We start from the raw sequence: 17,750 nt of genomic DNA on the forward strand, positions 1-17,750 counted from the left end.
AACCGACCGGTTTAGGTAATTTTTGGTGGTTTTCCAAAGGCTTCGTTGGGAATTATTGTGGACCCGCAACCAACTTTTGAGATTGAATTGTTAACAGCTCAGCAGGAAAAGAACTAATAAAGTTTCAAATTGTAATACTAAGAAGAGAGATGTGTTTGAATTGTAAATTAAGAAGTTCAATGGATATTCATGTATCATTTTATTATAAGAGGAAGCTAGAATATTTCAAGATACCTCGTTACACATATATATAAAGCAAGCATTTCTCTATCTCTTGTTTTTTTTTATTATTTAATTACGTATTGACGAACATCTCATTTTTACACAAAGCCAAAGGAGAATAAGAAAGTGCAGAATAATAATAGTATCTAGGATGCAATTGTTTCAACTTTTATTTTTGAGTTTTGCTCTATTGCAATCATTTGTTATTGGTATGAAAGATGTTGGGTATGCTCAGCAATTCATGGATGAGAATAATCTTGTCCAAGTCAATGGTAAGAACTACCATGAATTGAGAAAAGGTATTAAGGACCATTGGGCTATTGTCCTCTTCAGTGCCAAGCATATTGATCCTACGAAAGGTAGTTGTGAGATTTGTGATCATTTTGCGGTTGTTATGGCTAATGTGGCTAAATATGTGAATAAATACGATCCTGGTACTAAAGCATTGTTCTATTTTGTCGATCTTCCTGAAACTTTAAGTGCTGTTAGAGATTTCGATTTCACATTCGTTCCTCACTTGTATGTATTTCCTCCCCCTCCTAGAAAGACTATTTGGAAAGATCAAGATAAACTATTCTACAACCTGGATTTTGAAAATTCCATGAATGAATGGAAGTTCGCTGAGTTCTTGGACGATTACATCGAGTTACCAATGAATGAAATGGCAGAGGATCTATCAAGAGACTTCATTGTAGTGGAAACCCCAGAATCTTTAAAAGATAAAATTGAGCCAACCTCTCGTAATTTGAACAGCATGAAGAATAAGAATATCAAGAAGAGACCTAAGCATTCCAGCACGATTGCAAAAAGCAACAAAGTGAAGAAAGCAGTCACTCATTCCACCGTGATGCACAGTCCTGACACTGCACAAGCAGCCGATATGCACGATCATTCTACTAAACCAGTTAAGAGCGGAAAGAAGGTCAGATCCAAGCGTAATTCCAAATCCAAGTCCGCATCTAGCTCTAAGTCGAGCTCTAAGCCTAGCTCTAAGTCGAGCTCTAAGTCTCTAGTCAACAAGTTCACCGTCCCATCTGTCGATGAACCAATCGAATCTTTCAAAAATAGTCACAACAAAGAAACTCTCAGTACTTTTGTGTCCTCTTTCTCTCAAAATGCACCAGTTGTTGGAGAACCGAGCAAACATAGTTTAAGGAAAGATAAGAGAGACCCTGAGATTGATGTAGGATCTTTTAGCACCATCAAGAGCAAAAATAAACCTAGTATCGATATAAAGAACCACGCAACTGGTGAACAACAACAAGCTTCACAGCAACAGCAATCACAAGAGCAACAACAAGCTCCACAACAAAAAGATGTACTTGAAGACCAAAATGGTGTCGCCATCACCTACAACCCTAAATTATTGCAACCAATGGCAGCAAAGGACTATCTACTAGTCGTTGCAGAATACTCTAAAACCATCGCTATTGCAGTTGTGATTTACTTCGTCTACGATAAGTTTCTATTCAAATTATTCTAAGTTAATCGACGAAAACAAAAAGTTATAGAATCAAACTCAAATTGGTTCCTACTAAATATAAAAATATGATATCACTATGTGTATATACTTTAAATAGTTTTAACAAAAGAAAATAAATTAAACTGAATTATTATTACATTGTATAAATTAAAGTCATATTACTTTTGGCAAATTCAATTGATCTAATATCTGTTAGACTTTCTTACAACTGTTTATGATGAATGGTTATCATCAGAGGTCTTGAAACTTAAAGAAAGGTTCCACTCGCTTTGAAAGTTTGAAAGTTCGATCTTAAAATTGAAAAAGATTAAAAGATTAAAAGATTAAAAGATTAAAAGATTAAAAGAGTAAAAAGATTACAAGATAAGTAAACTTTTAAACTTTATCTAACGGTGCTTATAAATTACTTGCAGTTTTGAAATTTCTTTGCCTATGCTTGGAAGGAAAAACGCCAGCAGGAACATTAGAATGTCATTGCATTCACCTTCTAAGTCGAATTCAAGAAACTCAACTCCAAATGAAATAAAACCTATGCCGGAATTTGGAAATGGTTCTGATGCCGCTGTTGAAGAAAGGGGAACTAGTACAGATAATGGTGAGCAAGATGTATCTGATACGACAGGTAGAGAAAAGCTGTCGACAAGTTCAGATCGTAATGGGGGAAATGGTATCAATACGGAAAATAAAGAAAATAATAAGATATTATCCAAGAATAATTTGGATTTGCTGCTGAAACAATATCAGAATATATTAGATAATTCAAAGAAGGACACTAAAAGCATAAACAAGAATCAGGAGGAGGAAAGAAATGATGATATTGAAAAACAAATTATCAAGAAGAATTCAGCTATTGTAACTCATCCATGCAGCAATTGTGTTAGTTTAGCAAAAGAATGTAGAATAATAATAGGATTAGAAGTGTGTATCTATTGTGAGAAGAACAAATCGGCATGCGATCTTCTTGCTAAGAATGGAAATAATAAGCAAATTTATAATGAGATGTTAGTGGAAAATTTATCAAACAAACGTAAATATAAAGAATTCTATTCAAATATGAAGCATCTGAAAAAAAGTAAAAGTTTAAATACAATAAGTCCTGCTATTTCTAAACCTTATGAAAATCTATTCACCACTTCTCATTCTGAATCAATGATGAACGTAAGCTCTTTCAATGGAACACAAGGTAATTCATTTTCTAATTTTCAAAAATCAATAGCTAATAAAGTTCCAGACTCAAATAAGTCAGATACTAATTTACAACAATTGAAAAATATTTCGAATACATCAGATCAATCTCCTAAAGAAGTTAAAATTCAATATCCGAGATCATCATTTTATGTTGGGTCAACTTCTGTGTATGATATTACTCTCATAAATAACACTAAGCTAGACATGGTACAGCAAGTCCAACTATCCAGTTCTCTCTCATTACGAAAAGTTGCACCAACAACACAATTTTTAATAAAAGATGATAATGATAGACTTTCTCAATTAATTCAAGAAAGGGAAGTAGATGTGGTGGAAAGATTGGTTTATCCAACAGGTAAAATTTTAATAAGTATATTTTTTAAAATGGTTCATCCTTATATACCAATTTTACATGAATCAGTATTCTTGGAAAAATATACAAGATCATATAAGGAACTAACAGCGCCTCTTTTGGCTACTGTTTATTCATTAGCATTGCAATGGTGGGATTCTCATCCAAGTTTAGTGAGTATGCCAAAACCTGATATTGAAGAGCAATTAAACAAAATCGCATACAGAAGTTTCTTCGACCTAGTAGATAAACCGAAATTAAGTCTCATCCAAACTGGCTTGTTACTTTTACAGGTAAGGTCAGAAGTTTCAAATAATTGGGTCATTTGTTCAGCATTAGTGGCATTAGCAGAAGAGCTTGGTTTAGGCGTTGATTGTGAAGAATGGAAGCTACCGCAGTGGGAGAAGGGATTGAGACGTCGTTTGGCATGGGCAGTCTGGTCACAAGATAAGTGGACAGCTGTTCTAGAGGGTAGACAATCACATCTTATATTGGGTCATAATTGGATGGTGAAGCCATTAACAGATAGTGATTTACCTTCAAGTTCTCGAACTATTAACAATCACCAGAAGTTGAATATTGATTCATATACACCTACGATTCCAGAAATACCATTATTGGATATGTCTCTAACAGATGATGATTTTAGCAATGGTTTATCAATGTTCAAATATCGTGTAGCGTTGAGCATCATCCTTGGCGAAATTATGAACACATTCTATTCGAAGAGCACAGAACAAATTACAGATATTGAAGAAATATTAAAACTTGCTAAACCTCTTCAGCTGAAGCTTAGAAGTTGGTATCAAAAATTGCCTTCAGAGCTATCCATGAGCAGTTTTACAAAGGGAAAGTTTAACAGTAATGCATCTTTAACACTGTCATATTTTATTGTGGAGTTAACCTTGCATAGAAGAATTCTTACAAGTTTGAAGGGTAATACTGCTCCAGAGATTGTTAATGTTTGTAGAACAGCTGCAAAAAGTAGATTGGTTGCAGCTATCGATTTTGTTTCAGGATTGAAGGAAGAGCATATAAATTCGTTTTGGCATACTTCATGTACTGGAGGTCTGATTCTTATCGCAACTTTTGCATCATTACTATTCGTGACTTCTAAATTTAAAGAAGAGTCTTCTGTATTTAGAGACCATCTAAGAAGATATATATGGATGTTGAAAACTGGATCCAAATCATTTGATAAAGAAAAAAATGCCCTAGATAGAATCCATATGTTGTTAGTGCAGATTCCTGGGTTGTTAACTGATTCAACCGAATTGTCATTACTTCCAAATAGGTTTCAAATACCAGAATCAGTATCTCCACAGAGGTCTTTATTAGAAATGTCTAGTATGAATGATTTAAATTTTTCTATTCCCCAATCTAATTTGTCAAAATTAAATTCATTTGACTACTTACAACAGCCTCTGTCTACCACAAATATTCTAGAAGCTCAAAATTCTCTAACTCAATCTCCGTCAGTTGACTCTCACAAAAGTAATACACCGATGAACCATTATTCGATATTCAGTAACAGGAATGATATTTCATCGGAAACCAAAGCAAATAAAAAAACGCTTTACAAAAAAGATAATGGTGTAACTTCATTGAAGAACAATACCGATCTGAATAAAACTACTTCATCGATTGATGACAATTCCACAAATTTAGCAAACAACAAGGATAGTAGGGAAAGTAGTGAGGATATAGCTGTTATCTCGAATAACAGTCATAGCGTATTTGATAAAAATAATTATAGAAACACATTAAATGACATCAATTTAAAAGATTCTAAATAAGAACTCAATTGTAATAAATATAAGAATATCTTTTTCGTAATAATTCCTTTGCAAAATAACTCTCGATGAGTTAATATCATATATTGTAGAAATTCAAATATATACAAATTTACTGCATAGCTATTTTATTGATGAATGGATATATATGTATGTATGCATTGTAGTTAACATTTCATGTCGTCTTTATTTAAACATGTCAACGTACATGACTGACTAAGTGTTTCTGTGACATTATGCCCTTTTCAAAACAATCGCTTTAGACGAAATCTTTAAAAAAATTTGTTAGTGAAAGATTTTTCCAAGATCAAGCTCAACTCATCTCATCTGATATTTATAGATTTAAATAATTTAGCTATTGATCGTATTATTCACAATATGAACCGTTTCCTTAAACAACAGCTGTTGTTATTACTTTCACTAGTATTCACACAGTGAAGTAAGATATAATCGCGACCTCAATTGACTTAGTATAGATCAAATGTCTTCCGAGAAATTTGCCAGTGTTAGTGATGTCGACAGTGGTGTTATTGATAAATTAAAAGTTCTTTTAGAGTCTATTGCAATTGATTCTAGTGCTAAAAATAACCAAGGATTATATGATTTTCTTCAGAAAGGTTTTGGTACTCAGGCAGTACAAGCTTGGTCATTTTACGCTCAAGTTAATAATTTAAGAGATTTTGGTAATTCTTCTAAAGTACTATGTAAACTTTTGAAAGTATTGAATAACACTAATGTATTCCATGAGTTTGGTGATAAGCTAGTCAACTTAATTTTGACAAGTTATATACAGGTACTTTATAGAGGGTTATCGAACCCAACCATCAGGGTCACTAAACCAATTTTAGAATTAATGAATGAAATGATTAACTTCAATTTCCATTCCCATTTAGAAAGTTTTATTTCATATTTTGATTTCTCAATTCCAGGATTGGGAAGATTATTGATGCCATCGAAAAATGATATCAGTTCTAATTTTGATTCAGAAAATTCAAGTAATCGTCTGAAGCTAAGAAGTACTTTTTTGAAGTTCTGGATTCAATTAATTTCTAACTGTCCAGCTCTATTAAGGAAAGATTTGATCACAGACAATAATAGATTCATGAGTGTTTGGTTGAAATATATGGACAAAGCTGATGACATAGAGACTATTACAATGACTTTGGATTTATTCGAATCAAAAATTTTAAATGAACCTATTTTCAAAAGAACTACAAAGACCAAGATTTTAAATGAGTTTGCTTTAGGCAAGATACATTCATACTATAACTCTACTAATAAGGAATTAGTTAAAAAAACCAATGATTTTTTCTTAGCTTATGCTTGTAATCCAGGAAGTAATGTCGCTTTCCCGGACTATAGTGTTTGGTTTGATGAATCCCCTATTAATGCTAGCTCTAATGGTGTGCCAGTAACAGTCAACCAAAAAGAATTTAACATCCATAACAAATTGTTGTTTAACGTTCTAAAAAGTTTCAAACCATGGGAAGATGATATGCAATCTAGTACAGTGATTAGAATATTGGAGCATGTTCCAGAATTAGTGGCTCCATATTGTAATATGCTGGCTACACAAGGTAGTCACGACCCAAAAATGTCTTCATATTGGTTTGGTATGACTTTATTGTTAGGTAGAATCATTAATTTAAAAATTCCAGAGTTTATGGAGACCATTGAAACTAACATGGTTCCAAAAACATCTTTAGTGATAGAAAATATAATCCCATCTAGCATTACAAAATCTGCATTAACTAATTCACTACAGCACGAATCTATGTTGATTAAACAATTAACAACCCAATTAATCACTTTTGCATTCCTAAAGTTAGAGAAGATCTTGGACCTATATGATCGTAAAGGTTGGCAATCTTCTAAAGTTGTCCTTTCCAATGCCTTTTACTCACATTTGCCGGACTTAACTATTATTACTTCAGTATTAAACCAAGTATATTCTACAGCTAAGGAAAATAAGATTTTATCTCTATCATTAACTGAAATTTTAAAGCATTATAGTAAATTTTATCCAAACTTTTTTAATATGAAACTTTCCGTTGATAACATATATTCAGATGTTATGAAAAGTAATACTTTTGTAGGTATTAATTTGGCAATTTTAGAAGGATTCTTGCAATTCCAAGAATATAGTGATTCTAAAATAAAATGGTGGAGCTCGACCGATGATTCTAATTCTCTATTCACTTCTCTTTTAAAACTAGCTTCCTCTAAGGATTGCAACACATCAGTTTCTCACAAAATTGTCGCTTTACTAGATAGGTTATTGCATATAACTATTTTCTTCAATAAGCATCCATGTAGTCCAATATATGCTTTGGTAAATTCGCTTCAAGTGCTATCGCAAACAGAAGATAAACATTCACTCCAGAAACTATGGAAATTACTAGATAATACTATTGCACGTTGTGTCAAGACGCCTTATAAATATTATGATATCTCTCAAGATTATGAAAATATATCCCCATTTGTTATTGTTTTATTGCAACAATGGAATTTTGTTGAAGATAAAGAAAATTCCTTAATATTACAAAAGTGGTTGTGTATTTTCTTAAAATATATGGTCTCATTGGGTGAATCTCAAATTGGTATTAAAAAAGCCTGTGAAACATTATCTGAAGGAATAAAGGAAGAAGTTAGATTTGTATACTTACACTTTGATAATTACGACAATCATATTTCAGTATTAATAAAAGACGAATGGTTATTACATTCAATGTTAGATTCTTCTTTCTACTCATACGCTTTATTGTCACCTATCAAAAAGTTAAATAAAATTGTTCGTGTACCAGTAGATGATTTTGATGCAATTGGTGTTATTTTCAAACTAAAATTGTTGATAGATGATAATAGCATCAAGGTTGATAAGACTTATAAGAATGCTGTGGAGCTATTGGTTCTGAAATTAGCTTCGTATGTTGACGTTAGCGGTAAAATAGATTTAATTAATACTTCAATTATTTTACCGATGTTTGATAAATTAAATGAGAAAGAGGTGTCTACAATTTCTAAACAAAAAGGTTCATATACTCTTTTAACGATAATCGATAATACTATGGGAATTGGTTTAATTAACACCTCATTTAAGGATATGTTATCTGATTATCTGAATAGGGTTATTTCTAATTTAGAAAAATCAGATGAGTCTCGAAAGCAATTAGAAAATGCGTTGATTTCTTGTATGGACACTTCATCTGTTACTGAATTAACTAGAGAGAATTTCAACTTTTCAAAAGACTCAGCTTTGATATTTTTGAATAAATTGAACAGATCTACTTTAAATCTAGACAATAATATTTTCCTGCATTTTATGACGTTCAAGGATGTCGAAATTCTTGAGAATCTTATAAAATTCTTCCAGGATTCCAGAATTGAAAATTTCAAAGATAATCTATTTCTGGAGTCTGTAATCACCAGTGATATATTTTGCAATATTCTTGATGCATACATGAGATCATCGTATTTTTCTTCACAAAGCATTTTAAATATATTACAAAAATTAGAAACTAATGAAAAACTATCCATTTCAATTGCAATAAGTATATCATTAATTGATTGTAAGGAATTAACTGCTTTCAAAGAGAAAAACATTGAATATTGCATATCTAAATTTGGATCTGATTCGTTTTGCTATAGTGAGGATGCTCTGAAATTATTCAATGCATCTCCACTTTCACTTTCCAAGGAAAATATTACAAAAATTCAGAACTATTTGGTATCCAATTATCCTAACAAGTATAAAGCTCCAACCATTGAGTTTATGAGATTGTCTAATAACTGGGATTCAGAAAATGTCAAACTGTGGCTGAATAAGCTTGTTCTGTACATTACAAAATCTGTATCAGAGAAGTCTAAATTATCCGAAGGTTTTAAATTAACATTATCTCAATATCAGGAGCTATTAAAAGTTACTCCTATTTGGGAACTTGTTAATAATAACTTTTTAAATTCACAATTGGAAGCATTTTTTAATAGTGCTTTCGTTAAAGATAATTTTGTATTAAAGACAGTTTTAATAATCTTATCAAGCTCCGGTTCGAAGTCAGTTGAGAGTGGTAAATTCATGCAACAAATTTTGAACAATGAAAGCATTACAATTAATACTAACAGTGATGAGGAGGAAGAAGCTTCTTTCTTAACAGTCTCAGTAATTTACCTTCTATTTAAATCAGATGAAACTGCCAACTCTACTAGATTTGTCCAAGAAAAATTGCTAGAACAGTACAATGGTACAATTGATGTTAAAGATGAGATGATTTTAAATATATTGGAAAATATTGAGTCTAAAACTTCTACTTCCTGGACTAATTATATTTACGCTTGGGAATTCTTGGATGACTTAGATGAGGATTCTATGGAGTTAATTGGTGAAATTAAAATGGTAACGAGACAGAGAGAAGGCCTTGTAGTCACTTTGAAAAAAGATTTAGTCCAGAAAACTATCAAGTCATATTGTATGGAAAGACCCGAAATACCGGAGATCCATAATAAAAGCTGTGTTGAAACTTGGGAATCTTTCGAGACATCTCACAAATCCTCATTAAGGTTAAAAGAGAAGGCTTCCATTTATAATCCAATGTTTTTGTTACTTTTAATCATTCAAAATGAGGAGCTTGTTCACCAAACCACAGTAGAAGAGAACACAATATTTAAATTTGAGGTAAAGAAACTGTTTTCATCCAAACTTTTACAATTTATTATTTGTGCATTGGGTGACAAAAATGTTAATGTTTCAAACATTGCATTAAGTTTAATTAAGGGCATGTTAATTTCTTTAGAAGATAGTCTACAATTCAAAGAAGGTATCATTTTTAAGATTTTATTTAAGAGAATCGCTTACACATTTGAAATGATCAAAGCGAACACAAATGAAAAGATTAAAATGCCAGCCCCTCTTGTATGGTTTGTGATTTCGTATATAGTAGAAATTCTAATGATGCCTTTATCACCTTTGCATGAAAAATGTTACAAATGGGTCTTAAATGGTCACTACATTCGTTATACTGAAATTCCTCTATTACAAGAATTGATGGACCCAACAACCAAGACCTCTGATAGATCGATTGATTACGAGCACTACTATAAACATTTATCATGGATGTTGGCCATTCTTGAAACTAGCATCAACACTGAAAATGATGTTAATTTGTTGAAAGGTAAAGGTGTGTTTGAATGGTTGATGAATACAATGTCATCGTCATACTTAAATAGTAAGCTGAAGTCAATGATCCTCTCTATTTTTTTCAAAGTTGAAAGAATAAACAATGGTGGTTCAACATTGATGACTAGATACGCAGCTTTATCGACTTTAGAGATCGCTAGACAAAATGTTTCACTAAATCTAGCTAGCGAAAACAAAATGTTAGAGAAAAACTCAAAGAACAAAATTATAATGAAGAAATCATTGGTCCTAAAGGAAAATGAACTGAACATAGAAGAAGTGTTACAAAGTTTTGCGATCCTGATTGACTCTCAAAAGAGACTGGCAACTTGGGTATCTAACGACCACGAGAACTTGGTCAAGAGAATACGTAAATGATCACACCCCTTGATGGTCATCAACCGTGTCTTTATATAGCATGTATATTTATAAATTAAACAATGCATAGATACAAAATATGTTAGTCCATTCAAGTCTTGAACATAAGAGCAAGTAAATAACTTGCCAAGCATGATGAGTTCATGACATACAGAGTGTCACATACTCTTCTTAATATGTGACGCTCTATATTTGTTACCCGGCTCTTCCACACCCGAGATCTTATTGGTCAGAAAGTGAGACCTCTCGAGAAGTTATTTGGAATCTCGAGCAAGAACAAGAACCTGCTAAATCTTTAACATCTAGGGAGACTAGATTATTAAACAAACCAGTTGAATTGGTTGAGTGTATATTTGTAGATGGATACAGATAGTGATCTAAGATTTCCCATATGCATCTGATTTTATTCTTTCATTTTAAGTTGAAGTTGAACTCGACTAAGAAGTGATAAGTCTTAAGCCAATACGAATACACACCCCATAACACAAGATGACATTAGCTAAAGCTGCCTCTGTAAAATTAGATTGGTCTAAGGTTATTTCTTCTTTGAAACTGACTGGTAAGACTGCTACTCAATTATCCTCTTTTAAGAAGAGAAACGATGAAGCTAGAAGAAAGTTATACGAATTAGAATCTCAACCAACCTCAGTTGATTTCAGTCACTACAGAAGCGTTTTGAAGAACACAGCAATTGTTGATAAGATTGAATCTTACTACAAAGCTTACAAACCAGTAACGATTGACACCTCTAAACAATTATCAACTATCCAAGCTTTTGAAGCTGAAGCTATTGATAATGCAAAGAGAACCGAAGAGATGGTTGCTAAGGAATTGTTGGACTTAAAAGCTACTTTGAAGAACATTGAATCTGCTAGACCATTCGATGAATTGACTGTTGATGAATTAGTTGCTGCCAAACCAGAAATTGACGCTAAGGTCGAAGAAATGGTCAAGAAGGGTAGATGGGACGTCCCAGGTTACAAAGAGAAGTTCGGTGACTTGACTGTTATGTAAGCTGTTTTTTTTACATTATGCCAATTGTAAGAACTTGCAAATAATGTACTTGGTCATATGAGACGCTGCAAAATAGTAAGTACCATTCAAGAACTGAAGAAAAGAATATCCCGCTCTACCAAGTGTGGGCATCCAATATTCTCACTAACAATTTATATATTCCATTGTGAAATAACATTCACAACCATATAACAAAATTCAGATTATATAATTTAAATATTCGAATAAAAACCACATATTATTAAGATTTCAATTCATTCTTTACAACAATATTAATAGTCAGTGTTTTATAGAATTTATAAAATACCGATGAGTTGACAGAATATGAAAAGTTTATAACTTGAATTTAAATAATTGAATTTTGTAAGTTTAAGTCTAACGTACAGTGAACTTCAGCTTAATTCAATTCTATATTAGATATACCCTATAGTGCTTTCCTCCCAAAGAGTTAAATAAACTCAAAATGAACAAAGAATTTTCAGAACGTTTACTTAAAAATATTCAGCATGAGAAGGAACAAGATGTGAAGGCTATTGCAACGAATTTAAAATCTCTACCCTTGCAGAAGCTTGTCAGTAATGGATTGGCTATCAACAACTTAGCATTGGAGAATATTAGAAGTGGTCTCGCAGGGAAAATATTCGTTGAATTGACAGTTAATCATGCTATAAATACTGAAATAGCAAGAGGCGATATAAAAGCTGGTGATATTGTTTCTATAAGACCATCGACAAGTGGTAAGGAGAAGGCGAAATCAAGAGGTAAAAATAGCTTTATAGATTTAGATAATTCTGCCGATGGCATAGCTTTGGAAATAGTAGGGACTGTGTATAAAATCACAGACCAACTTTGTTCCATAACAATTGAAGAGAAAGATGAAGAAGATGCAATGAAACTTTATTCTTTTCCAAAATTATACATTATAAAGACTGTCAATACTGTCACTTATAAACGAATGGAATCTACTTTACGTAAATTAGGTGAATTTGAAGGAACCCCAAACAATAATATTATTCAATACTTGCTTCAGGACAGACAGTTCATCAAGCAAACTCCAAAGAGCGACATAGAGTTTAATAATAAAGCATTAAATAAATCACAAAAGGATGCAATTGCATTTGCTATGGCGAATGATATTAGTATTATACATGGCCCACCAGGCACAGGTAAGACTTATACATTGATTGAATTAATTCAACAATTAGTTGCAAAGGGTGAACGTGTGCTAGTTTGTGGCCCATCGAATATTGCAGTTGACACTATTTTGGAAAGATTAGATAAGGTTTTACCTGGCAATGTGTTGTTAAGAATTGGGCATCCTGCTCGTTTATTAGAAGCTAATTTGGCACATTCATTAGATATTCTATCAAGAAGTGGAAATGCTGGAGAAATTGTTAAGGATATAGATAAAGATATAGATAAAACTATCTCTGATATTAAAAAAATGAAGAATTATAAAGACAGGAAAGAAGCTCGGAAATTAGTAAAGGACTTGAGAAGGGAATTAAGAACAAGAGAAAAGAAAGTCATCTGTGATATGATATTAGAAGCAAGAGTGGTCGTTGCAACTCTTCATGGAGCCGGTTCAAGAGAGTTATGTTCGGTATACGATCAAGTTCCGAAACTATTTAATACCTTAATAATTGACGAAGTATCACAAAGTCTAGAACAACAATGTTGGATCCCATTGATTTCTCATTATAGATCTGATATTTCAAGGTTAGTTTTGGCAGGAGATAATAAACAATTACCACCTACAATTAAAACAGAAGATAATAAAAAAATAGCCGACCAATTAAGTACCACACTTTTTGATAGATTAGTTAAAGTGTATGGCGATCAATTCAAAACATTACTTAACGTTCAGTATCGTATGAATGAGAGCATAATGGAATTTCCTTCTACTGAAATGTATAACGGGCAATTAATCGCAGATAGTTCAGTTAAAACTCAAATTCTATCAGACTTGCCTGGTGTTGATGCTAATGATGAAACTTTGGAGCCATTGATTTGGTATGATACACAAGGTGACGATTTCTTGGAACGAGCAGATGACGATAATGAAATAATTGCTTCTAAATACAATGAAAATGAAGCATATCTGGTAAAAAGTCATATTTTGAAATTATTAGAAAGTAATGTTCCACAATCTGCAATTGGTGTGATTTCACCATACCGTGCACAAATTTCCTTTATTAAGAAACTTATAAGAGCAGAATATCCAGGAATTGAAATTTCAACCGTTGATGGTTTTCAAGGAAGAGAAAAAGAAGTGATTATTTTATCACTTGTTAGAAGTAATGATGACTACAAAGTTGGTTTCTTAAAAGACTCTCGCAGATTAAATGTTGCTATTACGAGATCAAAAAAACAATTATGTGTGATTGGGAATATGGAAACGCTGGAAAGAAGTAAATGTAAATTCTTAGAAGAATGGGTTAAATGGTCAAGCGACAACACTGATCTACGTTATCCTGATGTAGGAGAGCTACTTTAAAGATTAGCATTTTCTCAATCCCAATATATATATATATATATGTATGTATAAATCTTATAGAGGGAATGCTGTATTTATTTTAAATTACATGGAACATAATAACAAGTTATTATCGTCTGACTATGTAGAATTTCAGGAAGAAGATCATTTTCGATGCAGTTTCTTTATGTGTTTATTATTAATTGTCATCGTAAGTATAAAAATCCACATTTTCATCTGCTGTTACAAACATTGCATATTTAGGATTAAATTTTATTGTCCTTGGACAAGAGTCCGGAGCAGCCGATATATAACCAACAGGTTTGACAGTTGATCCTCCGCTAATAGAATCTGCATGACTCCATATAGCTATTTTACCATTATATTGTGTTGACAAAGAAATTTTTCCATCTGGGCTGAAACATGCTGATCCAGAATCCATGAATTCTCTGAGGGGGAATGGGTTATTTCCTGATAATTCAAATAATTTCGAACCATCAAATGCATCAAGAATCAATTGTCTATCCATTGATGATGCTAAAAGTAAATATTTACCATTGTTTGAAAATTCCAGTTTATTCCACTTATCTGTGAAATTTGGATCTACTTTAATGACTAAAAATGGACCATTGGTTAGATTAGCAACATCGTATAATCCTATTTCATAATTCTCAGGGTTACCTATAGCAAACACCAACCCGCTTGGGTCGTATGCTATGCAACTTGGTACTATACTTGGAATAATTGCTTGGGCCTTGGATGCCCTCAAATCCCACAATCTGACAGATTCATCGTATGAAGACGATAAAAACGTATCATTCAATGGTGACATTTGTATATCACTAACAAGGGCACCATGTCCTGTAAAATATCTCAAATATTGATTAGTTTCAAGATTCAAATGTCTAATATCGAAACTTTTCATTGTTGAAGAGTATATACATTCATTTTGAACGTGTGTAAACTTTGCTGAATGGCAACCGTATTTCTTAGAGCCAATTGAGTTCAAAAACCTAAATCCAACAGCATCATAAAGATGCATAGTATCATTTGCAGTGGAGCTAATTAAATATTGACCATGGTCATCGAAATCAATGGAAGTCACAGGTGCAACCTCGGATTCAGCAACTCTATATGATTTCACAGCCTTGTATTTCAACAAATTCTCTTTATTTATTTCCAATGGCATCTCTGTACTAGAAAACAAATTTAACTATAAGCTTCTTGTTACCTTCTACTGTTATCAATTAAATAATTGTTTATAATTTTTCCACTATTCAATAATGATTGTGTTGTGACTGGGTAGGCAAGTGTTACCAATGGTAATCCCTAACAAAGATAACTATTAACAGTGAAATGATCGGTTATCGTTACAATACAATAAACATCAGTATTCAGAGTTAACAAATCTTTAAACTTAAAGTCCTAATAAACATATCAATATCGAATTTTGTTAAAAATCTTTTAGATTGTCATTTAGAAAAAGTATACAGCCTAAAAGATGACATATAAAATATATAAATAATATTTATATGTATATGTATGTGTATATTATGAAGTATTCAGATTGATAAGAGATAAATCCACTCAGTTGTAGTTAGTGCTATCGTGATGGGAGTGCAAAGTTTGATTCATTATGGTATTGATTTAACATTGGTAGCTATGCTACTCGCAGCTATACGGCATAACACGGGCCTAGTGTTTGCTTATGATACTTACGACCTCAGCAATTATATTCATAGGTATCTATCTTGGGGTGAATACTGCTATTCTAAAGTTGTGTCGTATGTTAAGCAGTCAGAACGCTTTAGGAAGCAAAGTTCGATTGATCTCAGGAGAAGGTTTGAAGAACTAAAAGATTGAGTCAGAACATATTGGATACCTATTTTATTTTTATATATACTGTTTTTACATGAATGTCTGTGTATGTGTATGTATTTTGGCATTTAATTACTAGTTAATATTCATAAGAGGCTATGCTCTAGAAGATTCTATACTGTTTCTTGTTGCTTATTTAGTTTATATATCCAAAAATTGTTTGGAATAAAGTTAAATATACCTTTATATATCGAAATGATCAAATCCGATGATTTGAAGTTTTAAAAATATTTGATTCACTTTGCTGACAAATGTTGTCAACTGGATAACAGGTAGATAAATGATATACATATAATTATCATTTGATTATTGCCATTGATTTTCTAGTGTTGAATCAGTTATATTTATAAGTTTCCAAGTATAAAGAACAAGTTTGAGTAAGAACTGACTAAGTATGTTCTCAGGGTTTGGATTTAACGATAATGGTACCACTTCCTCGTTAAATGAGTTAGCATTGTTTAGAGATATTAAAACGAACATTGCTCTAAATGAGAATGAAAGTAATGTTTCGAAAGGTAGTTCTCACCAAAAGAGTAGATTTACATTCGATGATTTAAATCAAAATGGGAATGCGAGTAACAAGAAGAAAATGTGGAGTAAATATATTGTCAATAAGCGGAAGAAGAGGGCACAATACTATCCTCCCCTAGCTGCATATAACACATTTGATGAGACACCGTTCATCCCTCAATCAAGAATTAAATATGGAAACGCTACAGGAGCCAAGTTCGATGAAATGGTGATGAAAGAAGAAATGATGAAAAAAAGACTTAAAGATATACAGAAGTTAGGTTGGAACTTCATACGATCAATTGGAGTTTCAAAAACTATGCAACAATTGGAGGAGGAGCATAAGGCTCTTCTGGAGGCAGATAAGGACCTTGATAGAGAAGGAACTGCATACCCTACAGCAATCGATACCGACCTTGACAATAGTAGATCAGGAGTAAGCAGACATTTTGATGACCAACGACCTGAAGTTCAGTTAGGAAGTTCTACTTTACCAAGTAATACATCTAGGCCAAATAGATTACCACATGCATTTCAAGAGAATATAGATGATGATGGAACTACCTTCAGCGAGCTAAATGAACCGGATCATAACAGAGAAGAAATTCTTATAGCTGACGAATATGATGAGATACAAGAGGATGAACTTTCGTATGACTATAGTGAAGAATATGCAAGAGTTGAAGACGATTATGAAGAAAACACGAATGGAAATAGAAATAGTATGAACCAAAGTGATTATGGATCGGACGTTCAGCAAACAAATTTTACAGATATAGACAATAGAATATTACTTCATAGAAACAACAGTGAAAGTTTTAACGAAGTAGAAGCTGGGATAGAAGCGATGGATGTACCTATTATAGACTTCTCGAATAGCCGTCAAACTGAACAAATTACTGATCCGTCTAGGAATTTAGAGCTACAACAATATGTCGAATCATCACATTTGAGAAACTCTGTTGACGTATATGATGTAGCTAATGATTACGATTATCACAGAATTGACGCTGATGCTGATACCGCCGATAGTCACGACTATTCAGAAGTGCCATCATTAAATGTCTCTGATCCACCAACTGTGAATGATAATCAAAGAGTTAGTAGTCTTACCGAGGCAGGTAGAAGTCTGACTATTGAACAATTTGAAAGAATACACGAATCAAACTTACCACAGTAAACTATGCATTTAGATAACCAGCGGAATGGCTGAATTATTAATAATATACACTTATTTATTAGTTAACATATACAGTTAAATTTAATTTAATATAATTTTTGCA

General features: G+C 32.4%; 8 protein-coding genes across 8 annotated transcripts; 7 read left to right on the plus strand and 1 right to left on the minus strand.

The window, feature by feature from the left end:
- Positions 1–373: 373 nt before the first annotated feature.
- Positions 374–1,705, plus strand: TPHA0N01750 (uncharacterized protein; the record flags this gene model as incomplete). The annotated part of the gene is made up of 1 exon (XM_003688342.1): positions 374–1,705. The coding sequence occupies one exon, from the start codon at positions 374–376 to the stop codon at positions 1,703–1,705; it is 1,332 nt and encodes a 443-aa protein (XP_003688390.1).
- Positions 1,706–2,137: 432 nt separating this feature from the next.
- Positions 2,138–5,041, plus strand: DAL81 (Dal81p; the record flags this gene model as incomplete). Its single annotated transcript, XM_003688343.1, has 1 exon — positions 2,138–5,041. The coding sequence occupies one exon, from the start codon at positions 2,138–2,140 to the stop codon at positions 5,039–5,041; it is 2,904 nt and encodes a 967-aa protein (XP_003688391.1).
- A 478-nt stretch (positions 5,042–5,519) lies between these two features.
- URB1 (Urb1p) lies at positions 5,520–10,589 on the plus strand (the record flags this gene model as incomplete). Its single annotated transcript, XM_003688344.1, has 1 exon — positions 5,520–10,589. The coding sequence occupies one exon, from the start codon at positions 5,520–5,522 to the stop codon at positions 10,587–10,589; it is 5,070 nt and encodes a 1,689-aa protein (XP_003688392.1).
- A 489-nt stretch (positions 10,590–11,078) lies between these two features.
- Positions 11,079–11,603, plus strand: ATP7 (F1F0 ATP synthase subunit d; the record flags this gene model as incomplete). The annotated part of the gene is made up of 1 exon (XM_003688345.1): positions 11,079–11,603. One exon carries the CDS (start codon positions 11,079–11,081, stop codon positions 11,601–11,603), a length of 525 nt encoding a protein of 174 aa, XP_003688393.1.
- Positions 11,604–12,066: 463 nt separating this feature from the next.
- HCS1 (ATP-dependent 5'-3' DNA helicase HCS1) lies at positions 12,067–14,100 on the plus strand (the record flags this gene model as incomplete). Its single annotated transcript, XM_003688346.1, has 1 exon — positions 12,067–14,100. The coding sequence occupies one exon, from the start codon at positions 12,067–12,069 to the stop codon at positions 14,098–14,100; it is 2,034 nt and encodes a 677-aa protein (XP_003688394.1).
- A 178-nt stretch (positions 14,101–14,278) lies between these two features.
- Positions 14,279–15,268, minus strand: SWD2 (WD-repeat containing protein SWD2; the record flags this gene model as incomplete). Its single annotated transcript, XM_003688347.1, has 1 exon — positions 14,279–15,268. The coding sequence occupies one exon, from the start codon at positions 15,266–15,268 to the stop codon at positions 14,279–14,281; it is 990 nt and encodes a 329-aa protein (XP_003688395.1).
- A 422-nt stretch (positions 15,269–15,690) lies between these two features.
- On the plus strand, positions 15,691–15,942 carry MCO12 (Mco12p; the record flags this gene model as incomplete). Its single annotated transcript, XM_003688348.1, has 1 exon — positions 15,691–15,942. The coding sequence occupies one exon, from the start codon at positions 15,691–15,693 to the stop codon at positions 15,940–15,942; it is 252 nt and encodes an 83-aa protein (XP_003688396.1).
- Positions 15,943–16,351: 409 nt separating this feature from the next.
- On the plus strand, positions 16,352–17,647 carry MND2 (Mnd2p; the record flags this gene model as incomplete). Its single annotated transcript, XM_003688349.1, has 1 exon — positions 16,352–17,647. The coding sequence occupies one exon, from the start codon at positions 16,352–16,354 to the stop codon at positions 17,645–17,647; it is 1,296 nt and encodes a 431-aa protein (XP_003688397.1).
- Between the last annotated feature and the right edge of the window lie 103 nt (positions 17,648–17,750).

Source organism: Tetrapisispora phaffii, chromosome 14, assembly GCF_000236905.1.
Source record: "Tetrapisispora phaffii CBS 4417 chromosome 14, complete genome".
NCBI classification, from domain to species: domain Eukaryota; kingdom Fungi; phylum Ascomycota; class Saccharomycetes; order Saccharomycetales; family Saccharomycetaceae; genus Tetrapisispora; species Tetrapisispora phaffii.